This window comes from Balaenoptera ricei, chromosome 20 (genome assembly GCF_028023285.1).
Source record: "Balaenoptera ricei isolate mBalRic1 chromosome 20, mBalRic1.hap2, whole genome shotgun sequence".
In the NCBI taxonomy this organism is placed as follows: Eukaryota; Metazoa; Chordata; class Mammalia; order Artiodactyla; family Balaenopteridae; genus Balaenoptera; species Balaenoptera ricei.
Genome location: NC_082658.1, coordinates 39,380,252 through 39,404,494, shown reverse-complemented (window position 1 = coordinate 39,404,494; position 24,243 = coordinate 39,380,252). Strand labels below are relative to the sequence as shown.

Sequence of the window (24,243 nt, the reverse complement as noted above, 5' to 3'; positions counted from 1 at the left end):
AAATTAAACTTCCCCATGGAGCTTTTAAATTCACAAAACACAGACTCTCTTTATCTGAACTAAGACGGAGGGCAAATAGCCATGCAGTCTCTAACTCCTACTTAATACAGAACAGACATATAACTTAATGCTTAGCTTAGGTACATTTTCTGAGGTGGCAAACACATAAAAGTGAGAAGTCATACCACTAGTATTGGCAGCTTGAACAACTTCCATGTAGGATGAAGGATCATCTGCTTTGATGTAAGAATCAATGGCTTCTTTCACCATTCCTTTCTGCAGCTGGGCTTTTGCAAGCTGACTCCAGACTGCAGGTTCATTGCAGCGTTCAGCAAACTCATATGCCCGATCTAAGTTTCCAATATGTTCGATCAAGACCTAGGCAACCAATTTTTAATCAGAGTTACAGTACAATGAATCTTACCACACAGCAATTACACTTAAACGGTTAGGATTTTATTGCTCTTCTATTGCCACAGCAATAAATTATGCCCATTCTCACAGGACAATACATACATTGAATCAAGAGAAGGTATTATATTTAGTAAATCAACTCAGGTAATCTGTAGATTTACCTGCACTGCTGAAGTATTGACGTCAAATTTCCGAAAAATGGCAAATGCTTCTTCAAACAGCTCATTGCTGATGGCGATATTGGCAATATCTGGGGCATCATAATTATCCAGGCGGTTAATATATTCCATAACACGGGTACGGTCAGCCTTGATTGCAGTGAGGATGAGGAGGTTTTGCAGATTCCTTTAAGAAAGAAAGATTTGAATGCAATGTTGGAAAAGCTCATTAGTCATAAAGAATAAACACTGCAGCTAAAGAGTATTTCGCCTCAGGAGGTAGGGTGATAAGAGGGTATTAGAAAAGTGAGAATTTAGACAACATTCTCTAATCTTTGTCTCTGTTCCTTCTCCAAACTGACAGACTATAAAGACTAACTCTAAAGAGCCAATAGACCCCTCTTCACAGGATACCTGTGTTCACTGAATACAGAGTTATCAAGGACAATTTTCTCCAGCAGTTCAATGAGTTCATTAGGAAGGTCTGCAGTCATAAAAGCCTTGACAGTTACTGACACTTCTTCAGGGTCCTGAGTCTCAGACAAGGCTGTCTGTACAACCTGCAGAGGATATACAGGGAATAAGTACTGAGAGTCAAGGTGGTTTTGATGATATTATCTAATAAGAATAAGCTGGCCCCAGTAGAAAATGAAATAGGCAGAGAAGAAGGAACGAGATAAAATACCTTTAAATTTACCACCCAAAGGTCTTTTTACATAAATCCACATATACCTGTAACATGTATACTTTCATTCTCTTGAAAAAAAAATCACCCTAATTACATAATTTCTATCTTTTCCCTGATTAAAATATTATCCGTAATAACCACTCCTCATTATCACTTTAATGGTTACATACAATTCAACCATACAGATGTGGCATTATATACTCAGTAATTCCTCTATTTTTGGCTATTTGCATAGTTCCCAGATGCACCAATGAACATTTTTTCTAGGAAGCTTTGTATTAACTTGGAAATTTTCCTTAGAAATGCTTCCTAAGAATGAAAAATTAATATTCTTCAATTTATTCTCTTCTATATTTATACTTCTACCAACATTTTAAGAACCATTATTAACAACCCTCAATTTTTAAGGTTTTCAAAAATGTTTTCAATTTTTATATACATACAAACCCGCATCTCCTTTGCAGGTCTATGCTTACCCTATTGAGATTTATTTAACATTTACCCACTAGGTCATTTGTATTTTCTCACGAATTCTTATCCTTTGCTGATTTACCATTGTCTTGAATGTTTCTAATCAACTGAGTCACTTCTCAGGTATTAATAAATCGCAATTCTTACCCATTTTATTAAATGTTTAATTTACTGTTATCCTTTTAACTATGATGAATTAAGGGAGTCTTATATAATTAAATTCTCTCTTTCGGGATATATTTTCTTGGAGAAGATATATTTCACTTTTGTTAACATTTATGATATATATACATTTTAGTACAATTTTTATTTTCTTCTACTTTTTACTGTCATCTCTCATAGTTAAATATGATCCATTTGAGTATATTTGGTATATGATGAGGCAAAAGGTTTTACTCATAGTTAAAAAGATGAGCCTTAAACACATTTGCCAGTTTTACCTGATCAATGAGGGGTCTCCTGTAAGGATTGCTTTCCAGCAGCACACTACCCCACAGTTCTGGATCCTTTCGCCGTACCAGATAGCGGGAAAGACTTTTGAAGAGGGAATTCTCATTGCAAACCTAAATGAGATATTAAAGATTAATTTCATGGTAAAAGATAAAACCTTTTTATAGACTGATTTTACTTTTTTCTTTTCTGACTTTAAAAAGGGTATTTCCTATCATTATACCCTGTTTATTTTTTTATAGCAAAAACAAAAATCCATTACTTTTACATGTATCTTTAATAGGTCACAACCATATTTTTCTTATTAAAATTCAATCAACAGAAAAAACATACTTATTAATTTTTGGAGGCTTTTAAAAAGCACCCTGATGTGGGATCTATATTTGGACTTCATATTCTACTCTACCGGACTATCTATTCATGCACCAGGATGCCAAGTTTTAATTATAGAGGCTCTGTAATGTGCTTTAATAACTGGTAGGGCTAGTGCACCTTCATAGCTTTCTTTTCAGTGTTTTACCAGCTATTCTTGTGTGTTTATTTTCCCATGTGTATATGCATACATATATTCATATATGAATGTGTATGTACATAGATGCATTATTTCCTAGCTCTGACCACTGAAAGACCCTAGAAGGAAATATACCTAGAGCCTAGATCTGGGTTTCTAATGGTACTCCCCACTAAAAGGGATCAAAGTTCCCCAGAAAAATGAATGATCCAGGGCTGGGGAGGGTATAAAATGAGCATAGTATATAACTTGTTGGGCCAAGAAACAAAGAGTGCTCCGAGAGCAATGAGAACACGACACAAAGTCATGAGAGGCAGGTTGATAGGGTTTTTATCAGTCAAAACTGGAGTAATTTGAAAATCAAAACAATGGATTACAACCCACAGAACTCATGAGTGCACGAATATATGCATGCTGACTGATAAATGTGGAGAAAGGGATAAAGTTGGAAAATTGTTATTTTGCAACCAACACATTAAGAATGGTTGAATAAGAATCAATAGATTCGGGGCTTCCCTGGTGGCGCAGTGGTTAGGAATCTGCCTGCCAATGCAGGGGACACGGGTTCAAGCCCTGGTCTGGGAAGATCCCACATGCCACGGAGCGACTAAGCCCGTGAGCCACAACTACTGAGCCTGCGCGTCTGGAGCCTGTGCTCCGCAACAAGAGAGGCCGCGACAGTGAGAGGCCCGCGCACCGCGATGAAGAGTGGCCCCCGCTTGCCGCAACTAGAGAAAGCCCTCGCACAGCAACAAAGACCCAACACAGCCAAAAATAAATATAAATAAATAAATAAATTAAAAAAAAAAAAAAAAAGAATCAATAGATTCAAAACTGGGGGGCAGGGGAGCCATACATACGTGCACACACACACACACACACACACACACACACACACACACAGTAGGATACTCGCATTGTCTTAAATGTCTCTTCACAAACTACTTAATATCTGCAAGGGGAAATATATCTGCAAGGGGAAATATATTTATACAATAGGAGAAATTGACAACTTGATAAAAAGTGACCCCCAAAATGAAGGACAAGAGGACATTAATTAGGTGCTTCTGCATGTTACAGCATGAGAAAAACAAAACATCACTTAAGTAATAAATTTTGGATGGAAACGTACAATCTAAATCTAATCAGGAGGAACGATAAGAGAAACTCAAAGCGAAGAACATTCTATTTTTTTAAAAAAGACTTCATTTATAAGAAATATACAGAATAGGTGAATCCATGCAGACGGAAGGCAGTTTGGAGGTTGTCAGGGGCTGCAAGGAGGCAGGGAATGTGGAGCAACTGCTTACTGAGTACTGGACTTCCTCATGTGGTGATGAAAACTTGGAACTAGAGAGAGGTGTAGTGATCACACAACACTGTAAATGTACTAACTGCCACTGAATTGTTCACTTTCAAACGGTTAATGTAATGTGAATTTTACCTCAATAAAAAGTTACAAATAGAGAAAAAGACTATTTTTACAATTATGTCTGTCAATAAAAGACAAAGAAAGTGTGAAGAATTGTTTCGGATTAAAAGAGACAAGATAGATATGACAACTACATGCAATATGTAATCCTAGACTGGAGGGAAAAAATTTCTTTTAAAGGACATTATTGGGTCAATTGACAAAACTGGAATAAAACAGACTGTAAAAAGTATTCTACTGGTGTCAGACTGACTGAGGTTGCCATCTACAATGTGGTTATGAAAGAGAATATCCTTATTCTTTTTTTTTTTTAATATCAATTTTTTTCCTTATTTTATTTTATTTTTCTTATTGATTTACTTATTTTATTTATGGCTGTGTTAGGTCTTCGTGTCTGTGCGAGGGCTCTCTCTAGTTGAGGCAAGTGGGGACCACTCTTCATCGCGGTGCGCGGGCCTCTCACTATCGCGGCCTCTCTTGTTGCGGAGCACAGGCTCCAGACGCGCAGGCTCAGTAATTGTGGCTCACGGGCCTAGCTGCTCCGCGGCATGTGGGATCTTCCCAGACCAGGGCTCGAACCCGTGTCCCCTGCATTGGCAGGCGGACTCTCAATCACTGCGCCACCAGGGAAGCCCCTTATTCTTAATAAATACACAACAAAGAGGTATAAGGCCATGAGGTATGCAATTTATTCTCATATGATTAAAAATTTAGATGTGTCTGTACATACATACACATATATATAAACATATATACATATATGTGTGTGTATACATATGAGTGTATGAGAACATAAGTGATAAAACTAGTGGGGTTAAATGTTAATGGGTGAATATAAGCTTAATCAACTACTTTGGCCAGTTTAAGTTCATAATTATCAGCAAAGTATTTTAAAAAAAGTACGTATCTTCCAAAGATGCTCCGTATTACCTAAAACCACTCTGAAACTCGCAAAATTCACTAATCCAACATGATATAACAGGTTTTTAAAAAACGCAGTCTTGGGCTTCCCTGGTGGCACAGTGGTTAAGAGTCCACCTGCCAATGTAGGGGACATGGATTCGATCCCTGGTCCGGGAAGATCCCACATGCCGCAGAGCAACTAAGCCCGTGCGCCACAACTACTGAGCCTGTGCTCTAGAGCCCGCGAGCCACAACTACTGAGCCCACGTGCCACAACTACTGAAGCCTGTGCGCCTAGAGCCTGCGCACCGCAACGAAGAGCAGCACCGCTCGCAGCAACTAGAGGAAGCCCGGGCAGCAACGACGACCCAACGCAGCCAAAAATAAATTAAAAAATTTATTTTGAAAAACAAAACAAAACAAAATGCAGCCTTCTATGTACACGTTCAGCTAGCAGTACTCACATTAATAAGTTCCAGATCACACTGGCCACGTTCATAAGCAACACAGGCTAGATGTGGATCTCTCTTCTCACAATACTTTCCAACAACACGACTGTCATAATAAGGATTTTCCCGAAGAAATCGCTCTGGGTTGTTATTACTGTCTATGTAGATTTTGGCTAAAGCATTGTGAGTAGCAGGCTCTTCACAGCCCTCATGGATTCTAGCCTCCAGCCAAGGCAGAAGCAGTTTCAATCTAGTAAAAAAAATTAAAAAAAAGGAAAAGAAACACACAGAAAAACCCCACATATACACATATTATATTATAAATAGCACATTCTTGACACACTACGTAAGTACCTTACGGTCTATAATGTACTTTCCCATACACTATTTTGAATTCTCAACACGCCTACTACAAATTACGAAACTAAGACTTGGAGATGGTTAAATGATTTGCCCAAGATTACACAGAGGGTATATATAAGACTGTCTTTCATACTCTCCCAGATCTATCTGCTACATTATCTAGACAGGATATAGAAAAAAAAAGATTATAGATTCATAGATTGTTCTTAAAACTGGACAAAATGGCTGGACTTCAGATAAATTTTGTTTAGGAGTAGGACAGAGATGTGGTATGAAAAAATAGGCCTGATTATCTGAGGTTCCTTTCAATTTTAACGCAAGTAACATACAACATTACCTAAAGCCAAAAGAAACAGTACCCTAAATATATACTGGGAACAAAATCTGGTAGCTTTAGAAGCTCTAGCTTTAATACCTCTAGCAGTCATACAATCACTCCACCAAGGGCCATGGTTTTGCTAAGTTATAGCTTATATTTCAATGGTCCAGATGACCAACACTCTTTTACCATGATTTAAATAACAAAATTGTTACAACCTATAATCACTTTAGTCTCAAGCTTTATAAAAATCAGTATTATATTCTACATCTCCATTGTCCTTAACTGCAGAATTTCTCAAACATTTTCTGAATGTTTGAAACATTCAGATATAAATTCTATGAACACCATTAACAGAACACCTGTACCACCTCAGGTTAAAATTAAACCCCATTCTTGATAATCTTTTCATAGCTAGAGTAACCTCCTACTATTATACCAACCTCCTACTATTATACCAACCCACTAACCTCATTTACTACGTCAGCACTTTCTGAACACAAAATGTCCCAGCTAAAAAAGGACTTCATGGTATAAGTATTAGAAGCACTCACACTATGTTCTCCTTTACTGGAAATTCATAATTCATATTATCATATCAAGGTTCAACTTAAAAATGAGTTTAACCCAGAGTTACACAGGGAACTCTTTTGTCATGCTTGAGAAGAATTTATCAGAGAAGAATTAGTTATTAAATATGGTGGTATCATACCTAACCAAAAGGAGGCTTTTTACATAGTTTACATTAAAAACATATAGCTACGTGGTTTGACTCTTGTGTATAAACATGCAAAGAAGGTGATCAACTAGATTAACAGATATTCTATATGACATCTGTAATAGTTCAGAAAACAGATTTTTTTTCAGAAATAGAGCAAGCTACAGCTAGCTTATCACTTCTAAATTAGGTATCTCCAGGGAATTAAGGTCCATGAGTTACTGAGTAGCTTTTAGGCAACTGACAGGTTATACTTCTATTCATTACCAAGCTAGAAGAGACTAATAATTTATCTTCAGTTATGAAGATTAAAACAGTACTACACCTGTTTCTTTTTTCAACCTCAGCGACAAGCTCATCAGTAGAGAATTGACCTCTTACAACAAGAATCAAGTTTTTAATGACATCTTCAGAGCAATCAACATCAAGTAATCCTCCAATAACCACAGGAAGTCGACTTGGATTCACCTATGGTTTAAAAAAGAGAAGAATGTCATTACGTTACTAATAAGCAAAACCAAAAGGAGTTTTAAAAAATAAAACTCATTTCCCTCTTCAAGCTCGGTTTTAAAATTCAGTAATAAACTGAGTCTAAATTTACAACTAGACAAAGAAATTTAGCAGGAAGTCTGCCTTGGTTAATTAATTACTTCAGCATTGCTCTAAAGGACAAATAAGTCCAAAGAAGCTACAGTCACAGAATGACTGTGAAAACATTATCTGGTAAAAAGGCCTCCATCATAGCAAAACTGCCTTTCTATTTCTGGAGTTAGAAGGTAAAGTTTCTAATATCTTTATTTAAGATGGTTTTAATACTATGCTTTGCAGCCTATGGCCTCCACATGGATACCTCAGGGGCTATCAAATAAGTAGGGTGTAGGCCACTCAATTTTTTCAACTACAGCAGCTCTGTTTTGTTTTACCTACTTGGAATGCATGTAAAATTTTAACCAAAGAGGGCTTCCCTGGTGGCGCAGTGGTTGAGAGTCTGCCTGCCAATGCAGGGGACACGGGTTCGAGCCCTGGTCTGGGAAGATCCCACATGCCGCGGAGCAGCTGGGCCCGTGAGCCACAACTGCTGAGCCTGCGCGTCTGGAGCCTGTGCTCCGCAACAAGAGAGGCCGCGATAGTGAGAGGCCCGCGCACCGCAATGAAGAGTGGCCCCCGCTCACCTCAACTGGAGAACGCCCTCGCACAGAAACGAAGACCCAACACAGCCAAAAATAAATAAATAAATAAATATTAAAAAAAAAAAAATTTTAACCAAAGAAAGGATTCTGCTGGAAAAAAAAAGTTGAAAGCCATTGTAGCAGACCACTCTTACTGGACACAGAGTTTCAAAAGGATGAAGATTTCCAGTGTGAGAAGTAAAATCTACAAGATTATATTTTAAAGTTATCTAAGTATTACTTACCTTCTGTACATATATCTCTATATACTTTTGAAGATTATTTCTATATAAATAGAGCACCAAATCATGGACAAAGTCAAATCGATCACACACAATGATAAGTGGTAACTGATCTGTTAGCTTTGCTTCCTGGGGAAAAAAAAAAAAAAAAAGGAAACCTTAATTTTCTTCTTCTTTGAGGTTATCAATGTAAAATATGAGAATCTGTTCTACACTTGTGGGAGAGGCTCACATAAACTTGGCTATTCTTAGAAGTGCCCAACCCAGTTTCCATAAATTTTTATGAAGTAATACCTAGAGTCACAGCAAAATACCAGGGCCTTCCCACATATAATCCTTTACAAAATAAAGTAACAAGATTTGTGAGCCATCAGTGGCACTCAGGATATAAAATCATCACACTGGGACTTTCATTAATAGTAACAACTGAATTTGTAGTTGATTTAAGAGCTATAGTCACACTGTCAAAATTAGGCATATTGGCTCACATTTGTTTCAAACTGATGACTTGTTTTTTTACCCCTCCCCATTCCAATCTATATGGCCGTCTTCTAACACTGTTATAATAAAGCCTACAAGGAGTAGCATGATAGTGATGGCCATGAATTTAAATATACCACATGTTGCTATTAAAAAAAAAAAAAAGGTTTAAAAGATAAAAAGCATTTCAAGCATCTTTAAATTGCCAACTGCTTTTACCATTACAAATACCAAGCTATAATCCTACTTACAGATTGACATAGATGTTATAGACAGGTAGGTAACACCTGTACTGGGCATTTACCTGATACATGTCCTGTTACATTCCACAGACATTAGGTACAGCACAAAAAACAACAGTTTCCATCAGGAATTCATTTATACACAGTGAAACATTCCTCAGTAAATGATTCCTCTATGGATTGTCTACTGAAGAAGAAGAACTAAGCAGGACAGGACTTTCCTCAATGACAGCCACAAAAAAACATTATTTGCAAGGTTAGAATAAATCCTAAGTCTAGCACTTATAAGTCACCCAATTATAAACAATTATAATTAGTCTATGAAGTGTTCAGAGAACACTAAACTAAATCTGGAGTCGTAAGAAATCCTGAATTAAAAAAAAAACAAAATGGCTGTAAATCTGAAGTGGAAGTCCAGCTGCAGATTTTTCACATCAAGGAAAGTCTAAAGCAAGTATTATTTAGCACCATGGAAACTAACAGCTGCTATAATCATTTCTAAAGGGAATGTTCGATCTACCTATGCAAAAGATTTTAGCAGGCCAAGTTTTTCCTACTAAACGAACATCAACACACTAATCTTCTTTATCTTGTTTAATATACATATAAAATATTACCTTCTGCATTTTACCACTTAGGGAGAAAACATACTTGGCAAGTAATCTAAGATTACTTAGGTATTCTAGTCTCACGCGTGGGTGTTTAAGATTTCTGCTGCAAAAGACAACTATTTGTATTCACAAAGAAAATTTAAATTTGAAAAAAGCAGACAAAAACTGGGATACTTTCTTGATTACCTAAATTTGCATATGATTTCATATATGAAAATAATGCTATTAATATTTTAAATTTTTATTTAAAGGTTACCCTTTAGGTATTATGATTAGAGATTTCAGGATCAAAATTGCAATTACATGAACATATTCAGGTTTTCTTAAACATAAAGTTTGGAGATATAGCAGGGAACAAAGTAAGCATTCCCCAAAGAGACTTACATTCTAGTGGGAAGAGACAATGCTTAGTGTTATAAAGAAAAAGAGAACAAGATAAGGGGGAAGTGAGGATGGAACAGGAATAGATTTTACTTTAGATAGGGTAATCTGAGACATCCTTTCTCATGACATTTGATTGGAAATCTGAAAGAAGGTAAGGGAGCAGGTCATGAAGGTCTGAGAGGAAAGTGGGAAAGGGCACAAGCAAAGGCCCTGGGGCAGGAGAGGGTTTGGGGAGTTCCAGAGTAGCAAGCAGGCCAGTGAAGAAACAAAACCTGGAAAATAAGGTCAAAGGTAGCAAGAGGCATGGGTCTGATGAACAGTTTTACATTTTCTATGCAAGGCTACAGTTCCACAAAGTTAGGGCACGAGCCAAATAATGCTGACACCATTTCATCCTGCTTAACAGGCTACTTTAAAGGAGAATTCATAGTCTATCAATCTCTGTATTCCTGGTGGTTAGCGTGTAATTGGTACTTGTCTAATGTTCAAGATTAGATTCAGAGAAGTATTTTTCTTATTATCACAGTTTACATACAACACCACTTATAATACAGCTAGTAACTCCAAAATGAAGTTTAATAACAGTGATGATGAAATGTAGCATGCCGCTACAAACTACAGATCAATAAGGAAAGTGAGTAAATGGTCTAGTATGTTCATTCTCATTACTGGGGTGAAAGGCTGAATATCCAATAGTAGCATATTAGCACTGAGCTCCCATCTCAGATTATTTAATGATAAGAGACTAGGTATTTTCCTCTAACTCAGGCTGGTATTAAAATTCCTTCAAGGAGTCAGGAATAACTTAAAAGCAAAAAGAAACAAAACTGGCCTGCTAGAAAGTCTGACAATACCTTATTTCCAAGGCCCACCAACACAGCGTATTAACCACGGTTATCACTTGAACACCTATGGCATACAAGGTACTTGATAAATACAGCTTGTGGTTGAAGAAACCAAGGCTGAGGCACCTTAGTTAACTGGCCTGAGGTCAACAGCTTTATAGAAAGAAAAGGAATTTGAACCAGGTCTGACTTTTCAAAAGGCCATAATTCACATCCACTCTCCTCTATTAGACTTGCATCCAATTCACAAGTGTGGAGGGGGATTCCTCATCTAATTAGATCTCATGGGCTAAGCAATGTAAGACTGTCACATCCTAGTTTCCAGAGGGTTTTTTATGAAGCTCAAGATCATCATAATTAGGTGAAAACAGTTAATTTAGTCCTGCTTTACATATATATGATAACTCAAATATTACAACCCAATGCTCAAGAAATTACAATTGAAGCATAAAAGCTGAGAGCTTAATGAAAACAAAAAGAAATCAGTGTGGATCTGGTAGTATTTTTAAAAAAAGGAAATAGTACTGTTACGCAAACGAGGAACTGGACTGGTGTTATGGGTACACTAGTCAAGCACAGAGTATCAAATCTTTCTCATTTGGATTTTTTTTCTGACACCAGGAAGTCATGGGTCCAAACATATACTAGCCAGGCTCCTCAGAATATTCATGATGGCCAAGACATTATAAAGCTATACTTTTGGGGAATGTTTATCTTTTAATCTAAAACATAGGGCAACTTCAGCACTTTAACTACATCATTACACTAAAACACCTAAGGGTGTAGCTATTTAATCTAGGTATTAAGTTCTTCAGAAGAAGAATCAGCTAAAACAACTATAGATTATCTAAAAATGATCAGTGTAGGAGTAAGAAAAGCCTGTTTTTTCCTACTAAATTGCACAATGAACATTTTGGTTTTAGTTTCAATCTAAAATTCTTCCAGAAGAAAAAAATACTTAAGAACTTTATATACAATCTCTGGAATCATTTAATATATTTTTAATATAAATGTAAAGTATGTAAATATGTATTTTGGGGGGATCTGAATGTTCTGAAGTTTTCCTTATTTTTGTAAACAACTGCCAATTTTAAAGTCTTATCTTCCTCACAAAGTAATTAGTAGGTATGAGAATAAAGCTAAAGTTAAGTTAACCATTAAACAAAAATTAACTGCCCTCAGGTATGCTGTAAAGGTCTAAGAATCTTTAAACCATTACTCTTCATTCCAACGCAGGCAGTTCTTACTTCTCCATAACCAAATTCGTGTCACAAAGCTGAGGGTTTTTTTGTTCGATTGTACCTTCAATTTATGAATTACACATGATTAATATTTAGTTTCTAGAGTTAGGCTAATCGATGACAGATATTAACCTATGTCCTTTACACAATAGAACCCTTTGCATATAATACAGGCCCCTTAAAATAACACTGAGGGCAAGCTGATCTTAATATTCAAAAAGAGCCTAAGTGATATTCTAAAACACTGAGCATCTACAATCACTTCTCAAAAATTTTCTTCTAAAATTAAAGTCAAAGAAAGGAAATTCCTTAGATAGTGTTATTTTTCTCTTCATTTAAACAGATGGTCATTCTTAAGTATTACTTACCAATTTCCTTCCTTATTTCAAAGGAAACCACAGAATATTAAATTTGGAAGAAATAATTCAACATACAATTTGAGAATGCTAAGAATTTCACTTTTAGGGGAAAAAAATATTTTAAAACTGTGAGCAAACCCTTGCAGAACTGCTGATCTTCAACCCAACCAGAAAATGCATTACTCTTACCTTGAGAAAATTCTTGACTCGCTCAGGATCATAGCAGTTGCTTTCTCTGCAGATTCTTTCTACTTCTTTGATCTGCCCCGTCTTGCAAGCTGCCTGAATATATTTAAAGTGCACATCTGGGTCCTGACTAAAGTTAACAATGGATCCCAGAAAATAAAAAAGACCTTAAAGAAACAAATAATTGAAATTCAGCACAGGTGTACCTTTGAGAACGACAGACCTGAAAAATGCTTAAGCAATTAAAAAACATTATGTCAATTATACCTCAACTTAAAAAACAAGCAAAAAGAAAACCACACTGTTATACTGAATAGTCCCAAATAAAAACTGGTTGCTCAAAAAGCTCAGTAAGAATATTAAATAGTCCACTAATCAGTTCAATAAATGGATTTGTACTTTAATCCCTACAGAACAGAAAATTCAATGTTTTCTAGTAGTTGAGAAATAGGAGACAGCTACTTAATATCAAAGCTAATTATCATACCATATTCCATATGAGAAATTTTAAATGAAGTCCACTATAGCAGGTGTTTTTCTGTATGCAGTTAATAGGAAATACACAAAAGTAGCTTAAAAAGAATTTAATGCAGTGCCGTTCAACAGAATTTTCTGCAATGATGCAAATATTCTATATCTACACTATCTAATACAGTAGCCACTAACCACACGTGGCTATTGAGCACCTGAAATGTAGCTAGTGTGACTGAAGAACTAAATTTTTAATTGTATTCAATTTTAATTACTTTAAATTTACATAGCTACATGTGGCTAGTGGCTACTGTACTGAATGAACAGTATAAATGTAGTGCACAGTTAACACAGAAACTGAAAAAATTAAGAAAACTAGTAGGAATCGCTTATTCCTTCTGTCTAGAGCAGTTCTACAAGAAGAGGGAGGAAAAGGTAAGTAGAGACCAGATATTTAGCTAATGAACCTAAAAGCCACCAACAGTGATTACATTAATACTCAGCACAACAGTGGTTCTCAACTGGGGGCAAGACGGTTTTCTTCCCAGGAGACATTTAGCAAGGTCTGGAGACATTTTAGTGGTCACAGCTGGTGGAGCTGACGCTCCTGGCATCTAGTGGCCTGAAGCCAGCGATGCTGCTAAGTATCCTGCCTGCAGACAGAAATGTACCCCCACCCAACAAATTATCCAGCCCAATGTGTCTGTATCGCTGAGGCTGAGAAAACCTGCTACAGGGACAAGTCACAAAATTTCCTTGGCTAGAATCATTTGCCATTATTAAGAGTCAGACAATACAAACACAATCATTACATACCTGATCATTAGTATTTTCATCTTATACAACTATGACAAAGCTACTACATATATTTGTATCTTAAAATTTTGCCTTTAATTCACCTATAAAATATCCGTGCAGACAGTCTTCTTCACTGCATGTCCCTGGAACCTGGTACAGAATATGCCTGACAACAGTTACTGAATAATAAGACTTAAAATATCCCATCAAAGTAAGCTTGTAGAAAGAATTTCCAACAGCCTATGACAAGTCCATATAGCCTATGACAAGTCCATATAACAATACCCCTCTTGGCTACCTTAAATAATTTAAAACAACTCAAACTCCTAATTACCTTCAAAACTCTTGAAAGATTCAAAAAGTTCAATCAGAGACTGAGTGGACAGTTGTTCGTGATACTTAGAAGCCACCTGCACACAGATCTGTAGATTCTGACGAATATTGGCAGATAGCATGGCTCTGAGGCATTCCAGGGAGTCTTCTACTGATAAGGACCCAAAGTAATTCACTAACCACTAGAGGACAAAATAAATAAGTAAATAAATAAATGAAACAATGTTAAGCCTAATGGTGGTATGAAATTACTATCATTCAGTAACACAAACACATTTTCCGTATACCAATTAATCATAACTAACAGGTAAAAGCCTAAAATACCTCAGGGTTAAGAAGATGGGTATGAACAACCGCACGCTTTATATCATATAAGTCAGTGAAGTGTTCTAATGCACGCTGCAGGAGGCCAGCCTTCTCACACAGCTGAGCGATATGAGCCCGGTCATAATGCGTGAACATCTGATTCCCTAGAATAGCATCTGCGACCTATAAAACCATAAAAAGGATGAGTTTATTTTACTACTCCATTTATATCAGTAACTCCATATGCAGATTACATATTAAGATTCAACAGTGAATTGCTAAAGGAGAGAAAGTACAAAAGAATGTTAGCTGAATTTTCTAAACCGAGGAATAGGCATCTCAGTAGCTTCAAATAATCTAAGAAGCTCTGAATAACTACAAAAACAGTGTTGGAAACATGCCTAAAAAGCATGAAAACACGTACTTGAGGTGCATGCATAAGGTTCATCTCAAGCAACCTTGTCTGTAAAGGACCTTCAGATGGGCGATTATTCTTCAGTGCATCAAGCAAGAATGCAGTACACTGCTGAATTAGATTGTATTCCATAAACACATCGACAATCTGCAAAAAAAGATTCAAAGGAAATTGTTTTAAGATACTTAAAAACTGCTTTATGATACTGTTGACAATATATGTAAATGAAAGGAAATGAAACATTATCTCTCTCTTCACATATAAAACACTGCCAGATCAAATCCCAGATTTAAAGAATATTATTTGGACAGCATAACCTCGTAATTTAAGAGTAAGTTTTTGTGTTCTGGAGTTACTTTTGTTCTAGTAAAAACAACCACAAAATATTTCAAGATACTATATAATAGCAGAATATAAATTGATAGATTTAAAATTTTGATGATTGATTTATGCATGCATGCATGCATGCATGCCACGCCACACGGCATGCAGGACCTTAGTTCCCCGACCAGGGATCGAACCCGTACCCCGTGTGGTGGAAGCACGGACTCCTAACCACTGGACCGCCAGGGAATTCCCTGATGAACTATTTAAAATATACAAAAGCATAAAAATGAAAGAGTCTGTGACTCCCACTTCATATATGCATCTCTTCCCTCTCCCTTCACCTAGTGGCAGCGGCTACCCTTTGTGTTTTATTATTCCCATATATTTTTCATATTTTTAACACATATACCACTCTAAGTGAGATGGTATTTGTTCTGCATGCTTTAGAACTGTATATAGATGGTATCTGACTGTTCACTCTTCTGCAACTTGCTTTTTTTGGTAACGTACTTAAGGTTTATCCATGTAGATCAACACAGCTCTAATTTCTACAAATAAAAAAGTTAACCCTTTCTTCTCCGAAGTTGTTTAAACTCAGATCCCCCCCATTCTCTATTTAAATCAACTTCTACAAAATACATTTTAACTCCTTTACCTGTGTGATATCAGCAAGAGGTTCTTCATCCTGAACTAACATTTGAGCAAACTGCTGCCCCTGATCTGGACTGATTCGCATAACATTTCTCAGCAGAAAGATCCAGTCTGGAGTATATCCAACCTACAAAGAGACAAAAACTTAAGCCCTGCTGCAAAGTTCCATTTTTATATCATTTTAAAGGCTTTTTCTGCAATAGAATCTTGCTACTACAGACCTAATAGTGAAAATACAAATTCAGTTTTAACTTAGATGCTCAATTTGATCTTGGTTTATATAAGACAAATAGACACTTTGGTGATAACATATTTGAACAAATAGCTATAAATTTTTATTATTGGCTTATTCAGTCTCATCGACCACCAAAAGAATCTGTTCTAACAGGTTAAACATGCCCTAGCAGCTTAAATTCTGTAAGCCATGCAAGAGTAACTGTCTCCATTTTTGAAGTGTAATTCTATATGCGAGAGCCATAACAGCATTTTTATACTTTTCCAAGTAATTATAAAAAGTTAAGGAAATTCACTATTAAAGTCACTGAGAGTTACTATAAGCTAATTTCTCTCTTAATGTTTTAATGAATTTATGTGGAGAATCTGTTTCATTGAACTCACTTTTTTAGCATATAAAACAATCTTCTGGACTTGACCTGTTTCTGCAAAGCACTGAATGACTTTATTTGGCACATTAGCCCTTAGGTACACACTAAGTGCCAATGTAGGGTCCACGGATTTCACAAGGTCTCCCAGTTCTTCAGAGCATTCCAGCTGTCCAAAGGAAAAAGAGACTGTTTAGTAATCCATGAGCTGTTGTATAAATCAGCAATTGACACTACTTCCACTATAAATAATAACTAACATGACAGGCACTTAGTTACTCAGTTGTCCCAGAATGTATTATAAATATGCAGGGGTTGTGGTTATAAAGACTCTTGATTTTTCTTTTTTAAAATTAATTAATTAATTTATTTATTTATTTATTTTTGGCTGTGTTGCGTCTTCGTTGCCGCGTGCGGGCTTTCTCTAGTTGCGACGAGCGGGGGCTACTCTTTGTTGTGGAGCACGGGCTTCTCACTGCAGTGGTTTCTCCTGTTACGGAGCACGGGTTCTAGGCGCACGGGCTTCAGTAGTTGCGGCTCATGGGCTCTAGAGCACAGGCTCAGTAGTTGTGGCACACGGGCTTAGCTGCTCCGTGACATATGGGATCTTCCCGGACCAGGGCTCGAACCCGTGTCCCCTGCATTGGCAGGCGGATTCTTAACCACTGCGCCACCAGGGAAGCCCAAGACTCTTGATTTTGTATTCACAGCAATAACTCAGAATTCTCCACACATTCTACTTAATCAAGGATAAAAACCCACCAAGACTTCACACGTACAGATACTACCAATTATCTTGTTAGGAATATAAATACTTAAAAAGCAGAATCTTGCACCTCTAACTATTAAGACTATTCAGATATCAGACCCACATGGTCTTAATTTTTCAAGAATAATGCAGCTCCTAATGTAATGTTATCAAATGAAAATCTGATATTCAAGGAGCCAGATGAGGCTTACCATAAAGACCATTACTAAAATTAGGGTATAATCTGTATGTCTGAAGGATCTAAGCTTCATTATCTTCTTGATTTTTGTATTTAAAGTTATAAAGCAGGACATTAATTTCAAGAGGTCAAACAGATAAAAATTTTAGAATTTTTAGGTGGTATACATGCAGATACCCTCCTCTGTACTATTCAGCCTGCCTTAGTCAGCTGCCCAATCTGGAAAGCAGCTTCTCTAAAAGAGTTCTGCTTTAAATACTAGAGTTGATTTTCTATGATTATCACTGACATTCAATGAGAAGTTCTATCAGAGTCTACACCTCTCAACCGAACACGCTAACTAATGAAGAGTTGACCAGTGTCCTTTTTACCACAAATGAATCCTATGTGACCATTCACCAAAAAAGGTAATGATACCCAAAAAGCTTTCACACTGTTATATTGGTCAACTCAGTTACCTTGGCTATTCCCACCCACCCTCCCTTATCTTAAACAATTAGGACGGACCTCAAATACTCGCTATGTGGCTAGTAACTATTCTTCAGCAGACTCCTGTCTAAGCATCCCAACTCTGAAGTACTATCCTCCAATATCCTATAAGATTGCCAGAAGCTGGGTCAAGAAACAAGGACTTACAATTAGTAATGTAAAAATATAACCAACATAACACTAAAGCCAAAAGGTCTAACATTAAAAGTTATTCACTACTCAGAGTGCTGTAAACAGTACCACCTCAGTTCTTGACACTGGCATAAGAAATGACAATTCAATATTGCCACTTTGTGGAGAAAGGCTTTCTATTTCTTTCTAGGAATAATACCACTAAAGGATTGTTTAAACTTGTTAGTTGCCTTACAAATAAGCAACATTTTCCATAATGTGCTCCAGAAAACATAATACCACTAGATACTCTATGTAAATTAGTAAGTACTGAGTGAATTTAAAAGGCATAGAGAAATCCTACAGTAAAGAAAGCTGGTTAACAACAGTTTTTAAAGATTTATATTTATATAATTTCAAGAAACTAAGTTAAATATTTTTTCATGTAATGCCAATTAACATTCTGTGAAATCTCTTTGGGAATCTGTATCACTGCTAATTAGACAGCCCTGCTGTCTTGTTAACATATTTCCGAGCCAACATTTTATATAACATGTTTCCCTTGCACACCCAAACACGGTTACTAGCAGCAAATATCACAGTTTTGATACCTGGGAAGTTCTACAAGAAAAGATATGATGTCGTATGGTTGAAACTACTGGACATATCAAGTGTGGGATGTGGGAGAAAGGAATACATTCTTAGGTCCAAATGAGTGTTACATACGTTGACAAATACGAATGCGCAAAGCATCTCACACTAAGCTTTTCCTAAAGCAAAAGGATAGCAATTTGCTTCCAGATTAGTAGTTTTAACCACCAAGCAAGTAATCCTGGATTCCATTTTAAAACAGATATCCTACCCTCAACATGCCACAAAATAAATACATTTTCAAAAGGAAATAAGTTTATGCATCTCATGCCATGTCTATTCTTGTTCTATTCCTACAAGCAATAAATAATGGATGGAGATGTTCTGGCACAGCCTATGTTTTTAACTTGTTAACATGGTATTTAATCAAAGCAAAAATATGTTAACAGAAGTTAATATACCTTATCTTCTTTTAACCATTTCTCCAAAAGCTGTTTCCGCCCTTGCTGAAGTACAGGCCTACACAGTTCTAAGGATTCATATTTGTTTAGCTGGCCCTGGTCCAAAAGGATTCCAAAGTACTGAAGTAGGGGAGAAGTTTGACCTGGCTGAGCTGGGACACTCTGGAACCGACGGATGGTGTCTGGGGTACGAAGGATTCCCTTTAAGAAACAGAAATGTTACAGACTCCTTTTAAAGATGATCCAACATCACACTAATAACTCCATGGGTCTCTTAAGTCAATTTTAAAGGCATGATTCCATCTACTAAAACCAAACCTCAAATCTTCAATATATTGAATAGTAAAAATTCAGTCACACTTCTGGTTCAATGTTATGAGATTATTCTGAATCAGGAACATACCAACCTAATTATAATGTCAATGTGTAAGACAACAATAGTTACAACTAGTTATTATTCCAGGTTCACATTAGGTTAAGTGGAAATTTCATTACACTGGTCAGGGAGTAAGGTGTTAATTCAGTTCAACATAATACAAAGGTGATGAGGATAAATTCAGCTCAATTTCAGACAACTCTTCCTACCATAAGTTGAACAGGATCTGTTTAATCTTCAACTCTTAGAAATAAAATCAGTAGCTATCACAGATAAGATCAAACAGTATAACAACTGAGTAACTAAACAGTATTACATCTATGTAAATCAGAGCTTGTTAGATCTATATATCATTCTGACATCCTGAGTTTTAAAAAGCTAACCAAATCTAGAGCACAGAAAAGTAATTAAATCTAGAGGTACTGACAAGTAACTCATTCTACTGGAAAACATATCCTAAAAAAGATTAGTTTCTCTGTGGAAAGCTGGTTCCAGTTCTAACAGTATTAGAAATAGAGCATATTAGCATTAATCCAATCATGGCAACTTCACTTTCATAACTATTTACCTTTGGTGCATTAGCAGCCACCTTTGCTGCCTCTGAGTAATTCCCCTGGGCAAAAAGAGCATTAAATTTCCTGGCAAAGAGTTCTTCAGCACCAGCCAAGTTGTTACGTACAGCCATTCTCAGGGCCAAATCAGGATTTTGTAGGACATTGGTGATATAAGGAATTATGTTTTCTTCTTCCACACATACTGAGAGAACCTGCAATTTAAGATCTAATGAATAGCTGCAATGTGTTCATGTGAGTATCAGTGACACCAAATCCATTTAGAGCTGATGACTACTGAGTCACAAAGGTAATAAAACTGTGACAGCTGCTTTCTTATTGCCATTAAAAAAAAAGAAAAAAGAAAAAAAAGAGGGCAGAAAAGAGAAGACTAAAGGGTACTAAGCTATTTGCGGGTTCCTAAAATATGGCCATCTTATAATATAAATAACTCCCCACTTCATACTGTTCAAACTCTAACTGCTTTGCTACCATTCATTCATTCTTAACATGGTATGAGTTCACTTGGAAGAAGTTTAAGGTACATTCTTTCTAACTCTAGTATTTTTCAGTAATTTTAATTACATTTACATTCCCAGAGTCCAGATTATATACTCAATAAGGGGAGGACCACTGAATCCTCAGGCACCTTATATACCACAAGGTATACAGTAGGTGCTTAATAAATGTGGCACCAGTGAAGAGGAACTTCTAATTGCTTCTTTTTAAAGAACAATTACCTACCTTCAGTCCTAATAAGTCACAGAACACTGCTTAAAAGCTGAATTCCTGTCAGTTGCCAAAGAGAAAGGGAGCCCTTCACTATGCATCCACTGCTCTCCCCAACACCGGAGCTGGTATACATCCCAGTAAACTACTTATATTACCCCCAACAGCAGTTCTCGTACTATTATTTCTCATCTAAGTGTTTCTCAGTCACTATTCCACATGAGGAAAGGGACTTATCTTTGTTTACTTGTATTATTAGCACCAGGCAGTGTTTAGCATGAAGTAAATGCTTAATATTTGTTAAAGAAATGAGAACTCAATAACAAAACAGATAGGTAACATCTATTTGCCCGTTCTATTATTCCTTTTGAGGAAAGTGAAAAAATTTTAACCTCCGAAATTCTTTCATTTCTACAGATCTGACCCCCATCGCCAAAAGCTTAGGCCATCCTATATCTGCAACGTGTCACTCTACTCCATATTAAGACACACCTTTTAAAAAAAGGAAGAATTACTTTCATTATAGTTATTTGCATTCCACCCATCTTTAATTTAATACTTACCTCCTAGGAAAAATAAGGGAGATGAACAAACCCGCTTCTAACTATACTTTCTGTAGTCTTCCCCAAACACCAAACCACAGTTTCATCTTTATCCTATTTTTAGACTGTACCAGCAGATTTTTAGAAACCAGTACTTAAGATCTACAGGGGACAAAGAAGGTTCCTGTACCTTCTAAAGTACTCAGTTCTATCAAGTTCAGAATGTAAGCTAGATATTCGCAACAATCTCATCTTGATCACTTTTGATTTTTCAACCAACAGAAACCACACACTCATTCCTTCAGGGCATAGGTCCAGCTATAGTTGGCTCTGATCAAAAGAGTAAAGCCTTGAAGCCTAAAGGTTACTGTAAACATTCATCTTCTTATTCAAAGCAGCTGGCACAGAAAATTTGTGGGGGGGGAAGGGGAGGAAAACAATCAATAAGTTCCCAGAATTAAAGTTATGAATATTAAATACATATGGTAAAATTATGCAAGATACTTTAGTTCAAATAATAGTCTCCAAAAAAACCCTAAAAAACAGTAGTCTCTGGCTTAACAAATTTATCATTATAAAATTATCACTAACCTAGTTCACCAAAAGACCCATTCATTCTTGATTTTTCCAAGAGAGACACATGCAACTGAATAAATGAACGCTACTAAATTTTTAAAGTAGCTTTTGTGCCAGACACTGACTGGTGTAGAAATACAATTAAACAAAGAAGAGCCCCTTTCCTAAGGGAGAATAGTGACTGAAACAACCGTAATTCATTGTGGTGAGTGCCATGAAGAGGGCTACCTAAGATCTAGGGACACAGAGCAGAAGCACCTAAGCAGGTGTGGAATTGAGGGAGGGGATGGGTAAATAGGGAAAGACTCTCTTTCCCTAAAGTATTTCTCTCTTCATATACATACCATTTTCTGGATATTAATAGAATAAAGGAGAAAAAACCTATCTACTTCTTTTGCTTACCATCTAGGAAAAATACTAACTTGGAGGAAAACTAGTAAAAGGCAAGGCCAGTAACAGTACTGCTTTTGAAAATTTAACCATTTTTTTTTAGGGAAAAAGATACCTCCTGGTATAATATTTTAAATTACATTAAAACACTAAAACACAGAAAAAGGATCACTTGTGTTAGGTGGTATGAGGAGGTATGTCAAATGTGACAAATTCAGAACAGCTAATATACTCCCTAATTGGATAACTTTTCAAATACCCCCACTGAACATATCATAGCTACTGTAACATATCACCTTCCAACATTAAACATTTAGTAATAATTAGGTAGGGAAAAAGATGTAAAAAGAATTCTTTTCTTTGTAGTTGATAATTTGTCTTAGAGAGATCATAGGAAGAAAACCCCTATAAAAAGTATACAATCTGGGAATTCCCTGTTGGTCTAGTGGTTAGGACTCGGCGCTTTCACTGCTGGGGTCCGGCTCCAATCCCTGGACAGGTACCTAAGATCCCACAAGCCGCGAGGTGCAGCCAAAAGAAAAAGTACAGTCTATCAAATGTGACCCTATTAGTTTCTTTGCATGAAGAGTTACTTCTCTTGATAACAGAGACACACACACAATCCTAGGTGGCTATACTGTATGCCAAATAGTTTCTCTCTCTGAGACAGTGTTAAAGAGAGACTGTTATCATATGCTTCTGCATTTTTAGGTATATATTATTTTCTGACATCCAAAGTTACCCTTTACTTTTTGAAAAAAGCTAACACTAATAAGTGCTATTTTATTTTATCACTTAATTTAATTTTCAAGGTTTCCTTACTTGTCCCTTTCTGTTTACTCCAATTATTCCAGCTGTGGCTTCATGAGGTGCAGTGACAAAGATTGTTTCTCCACTGATTCTATTCATGTAGATGCAGGTACCAGTCTCAAGATCATACAGGTGGATATAACCATACTTAGTAATCAAGAATACTACGTCATGCTTTTCACTGATCTGTATAAAGAAAATCAACGCTTCAGTAAAATAATGAATCTATAAACAGAAAATTTAGTCCAATTCCATTTTAGAGATGGTGAAATTCTAGAACTTTGACAAGAGGCTTATATGAAAAATTAAAAGCTAGTATTTATGGCTTCCTCATTTTTACAGCAAATTCAAATATGGGATATCCCAAGTTCTTACATAAAACACAAGAATATTAATAAATTATATAAAAGAGAAAAACATCATTTTGAACAACCTGGGATAACCCAATTTATATATTACATTAAAGAAAGAGTATTACTTTACAAAGTTTCACTAACAAACTATTTTTGAGTAAAGGCACCACTTAAATTATACTGACTATCAGTTGTAGTTTTTGAATTAATTGTGTTAAGAGGAGAGATTTTAAGTTCATTTGTTTTGCTTAAAGTACCTGCATTGCAACAGGAAAGTCATTTTGTGCTTCTGGAGGAAAGAAAACATCCACTGCCTTCTTTGGAAAGGGTTGGTTCCCTGTAGGTGGTGTGCCAACTTCAATGATATGTAACTGTTCAAAAGAAAGTAAAACTTATGATCAAATGCTAAAAGGATCATAGCAGCTTTATTTGTAGCCCCAAACTAAAAACAACCAAAATGTCCTATGATCGGTGAACATTAAACTATATGGTACAACCATACCACGGAACTCCTCAGTAATAAAATGAATGTTCATGGACACAATGCCCAGTGGGAACACACAAAAAAAGGGCACTCTCAGAAGATCACATACTAGATGATTCTATTTACACAGCATTCTTGAAGAGACAAAATTCTAGTAATGGAGAGTAAATTAGTGATTTTCAGGGGTTAAAGATGGTGAGGGAGAGGTAAGTGGTTGTGACTATAAAGGGGTAGCAAGAGGGAAATCTTTGTGGTGATGGAATAGTATGTATCTTGAATCTATTCATGATAAAAT

At 36.3% G+C, this 24,243-nt stretch overlaps 1 protein-coding gene across 3 annotated transcripts in view; it reads right to left on the bottom strand.

Moving 5' to 3' along the window:
• CLTC (clathrin heavy chain) overlaps nt 1-24,243 on the bottom strand; it is a 67,682-nt gene that overhangs the window by 18,203 nt on the left and 25,236 nt on the right. For all 3 annotated transcript variants that reach the window (XM_059906495.1, XM_059906493.1, XM_059906494.1), the window contains exons 5-21: nt 23,722-23,835; nt 23,124-23,297; nt 20,082-20,279; nt 19,138-19,338; nt 16,555-16,707; nt 15,941-16,063; nt 14,968-15,105; nt 14,562-14,726; nt 14,239-14,419; nt 12,639-12,802; nt 8,291-8,416; nt 7,202-7,344; nt 5,492-5,726; nt 2,172-2,294; nt 987-1,132; nt 576-759; nt 186-378 (exon numbers count right to left, since the gene is read on the bottom strand). In XM_059906495.1, coding sequence (XP_059762478.1) covers nt 186-378; nt 576-759; nt 987-1,132; nt 2,172-2,294; nt 5,492-5,726; nt 7,202-7,344; nt 8,291-8,416; nt 12,639-12,802; nt 14,239-14,419; nt 14,562-14,726; nt 14,968-15,105; nt 15,941-16,063; nt 16,555-16,707; nt 19,138-19,338; nt 20,082-20,279; nt 23,124-23,297; nt 23,722-23,835 — 2,761 coding nt within the window. The remainder of the gene's footprint in view (nt 1-185; nt 379-575; nt 760-986; nt 1,133-2,171; nt 2,295-5,491; nt 5,727-7,201; nt 7,345-8,290; nt 8,417-12,638; nt 12,803-14,238; nt 14,420-14,561; nt 14,727-14,967; nt 15,106-15,940; nt 16,064-16,554; nt 16,708-19,137; nt 19,339-20,081; nt 20,280-23,123; nt 23,298-23,721; nt 23,836-24,243) is intronic.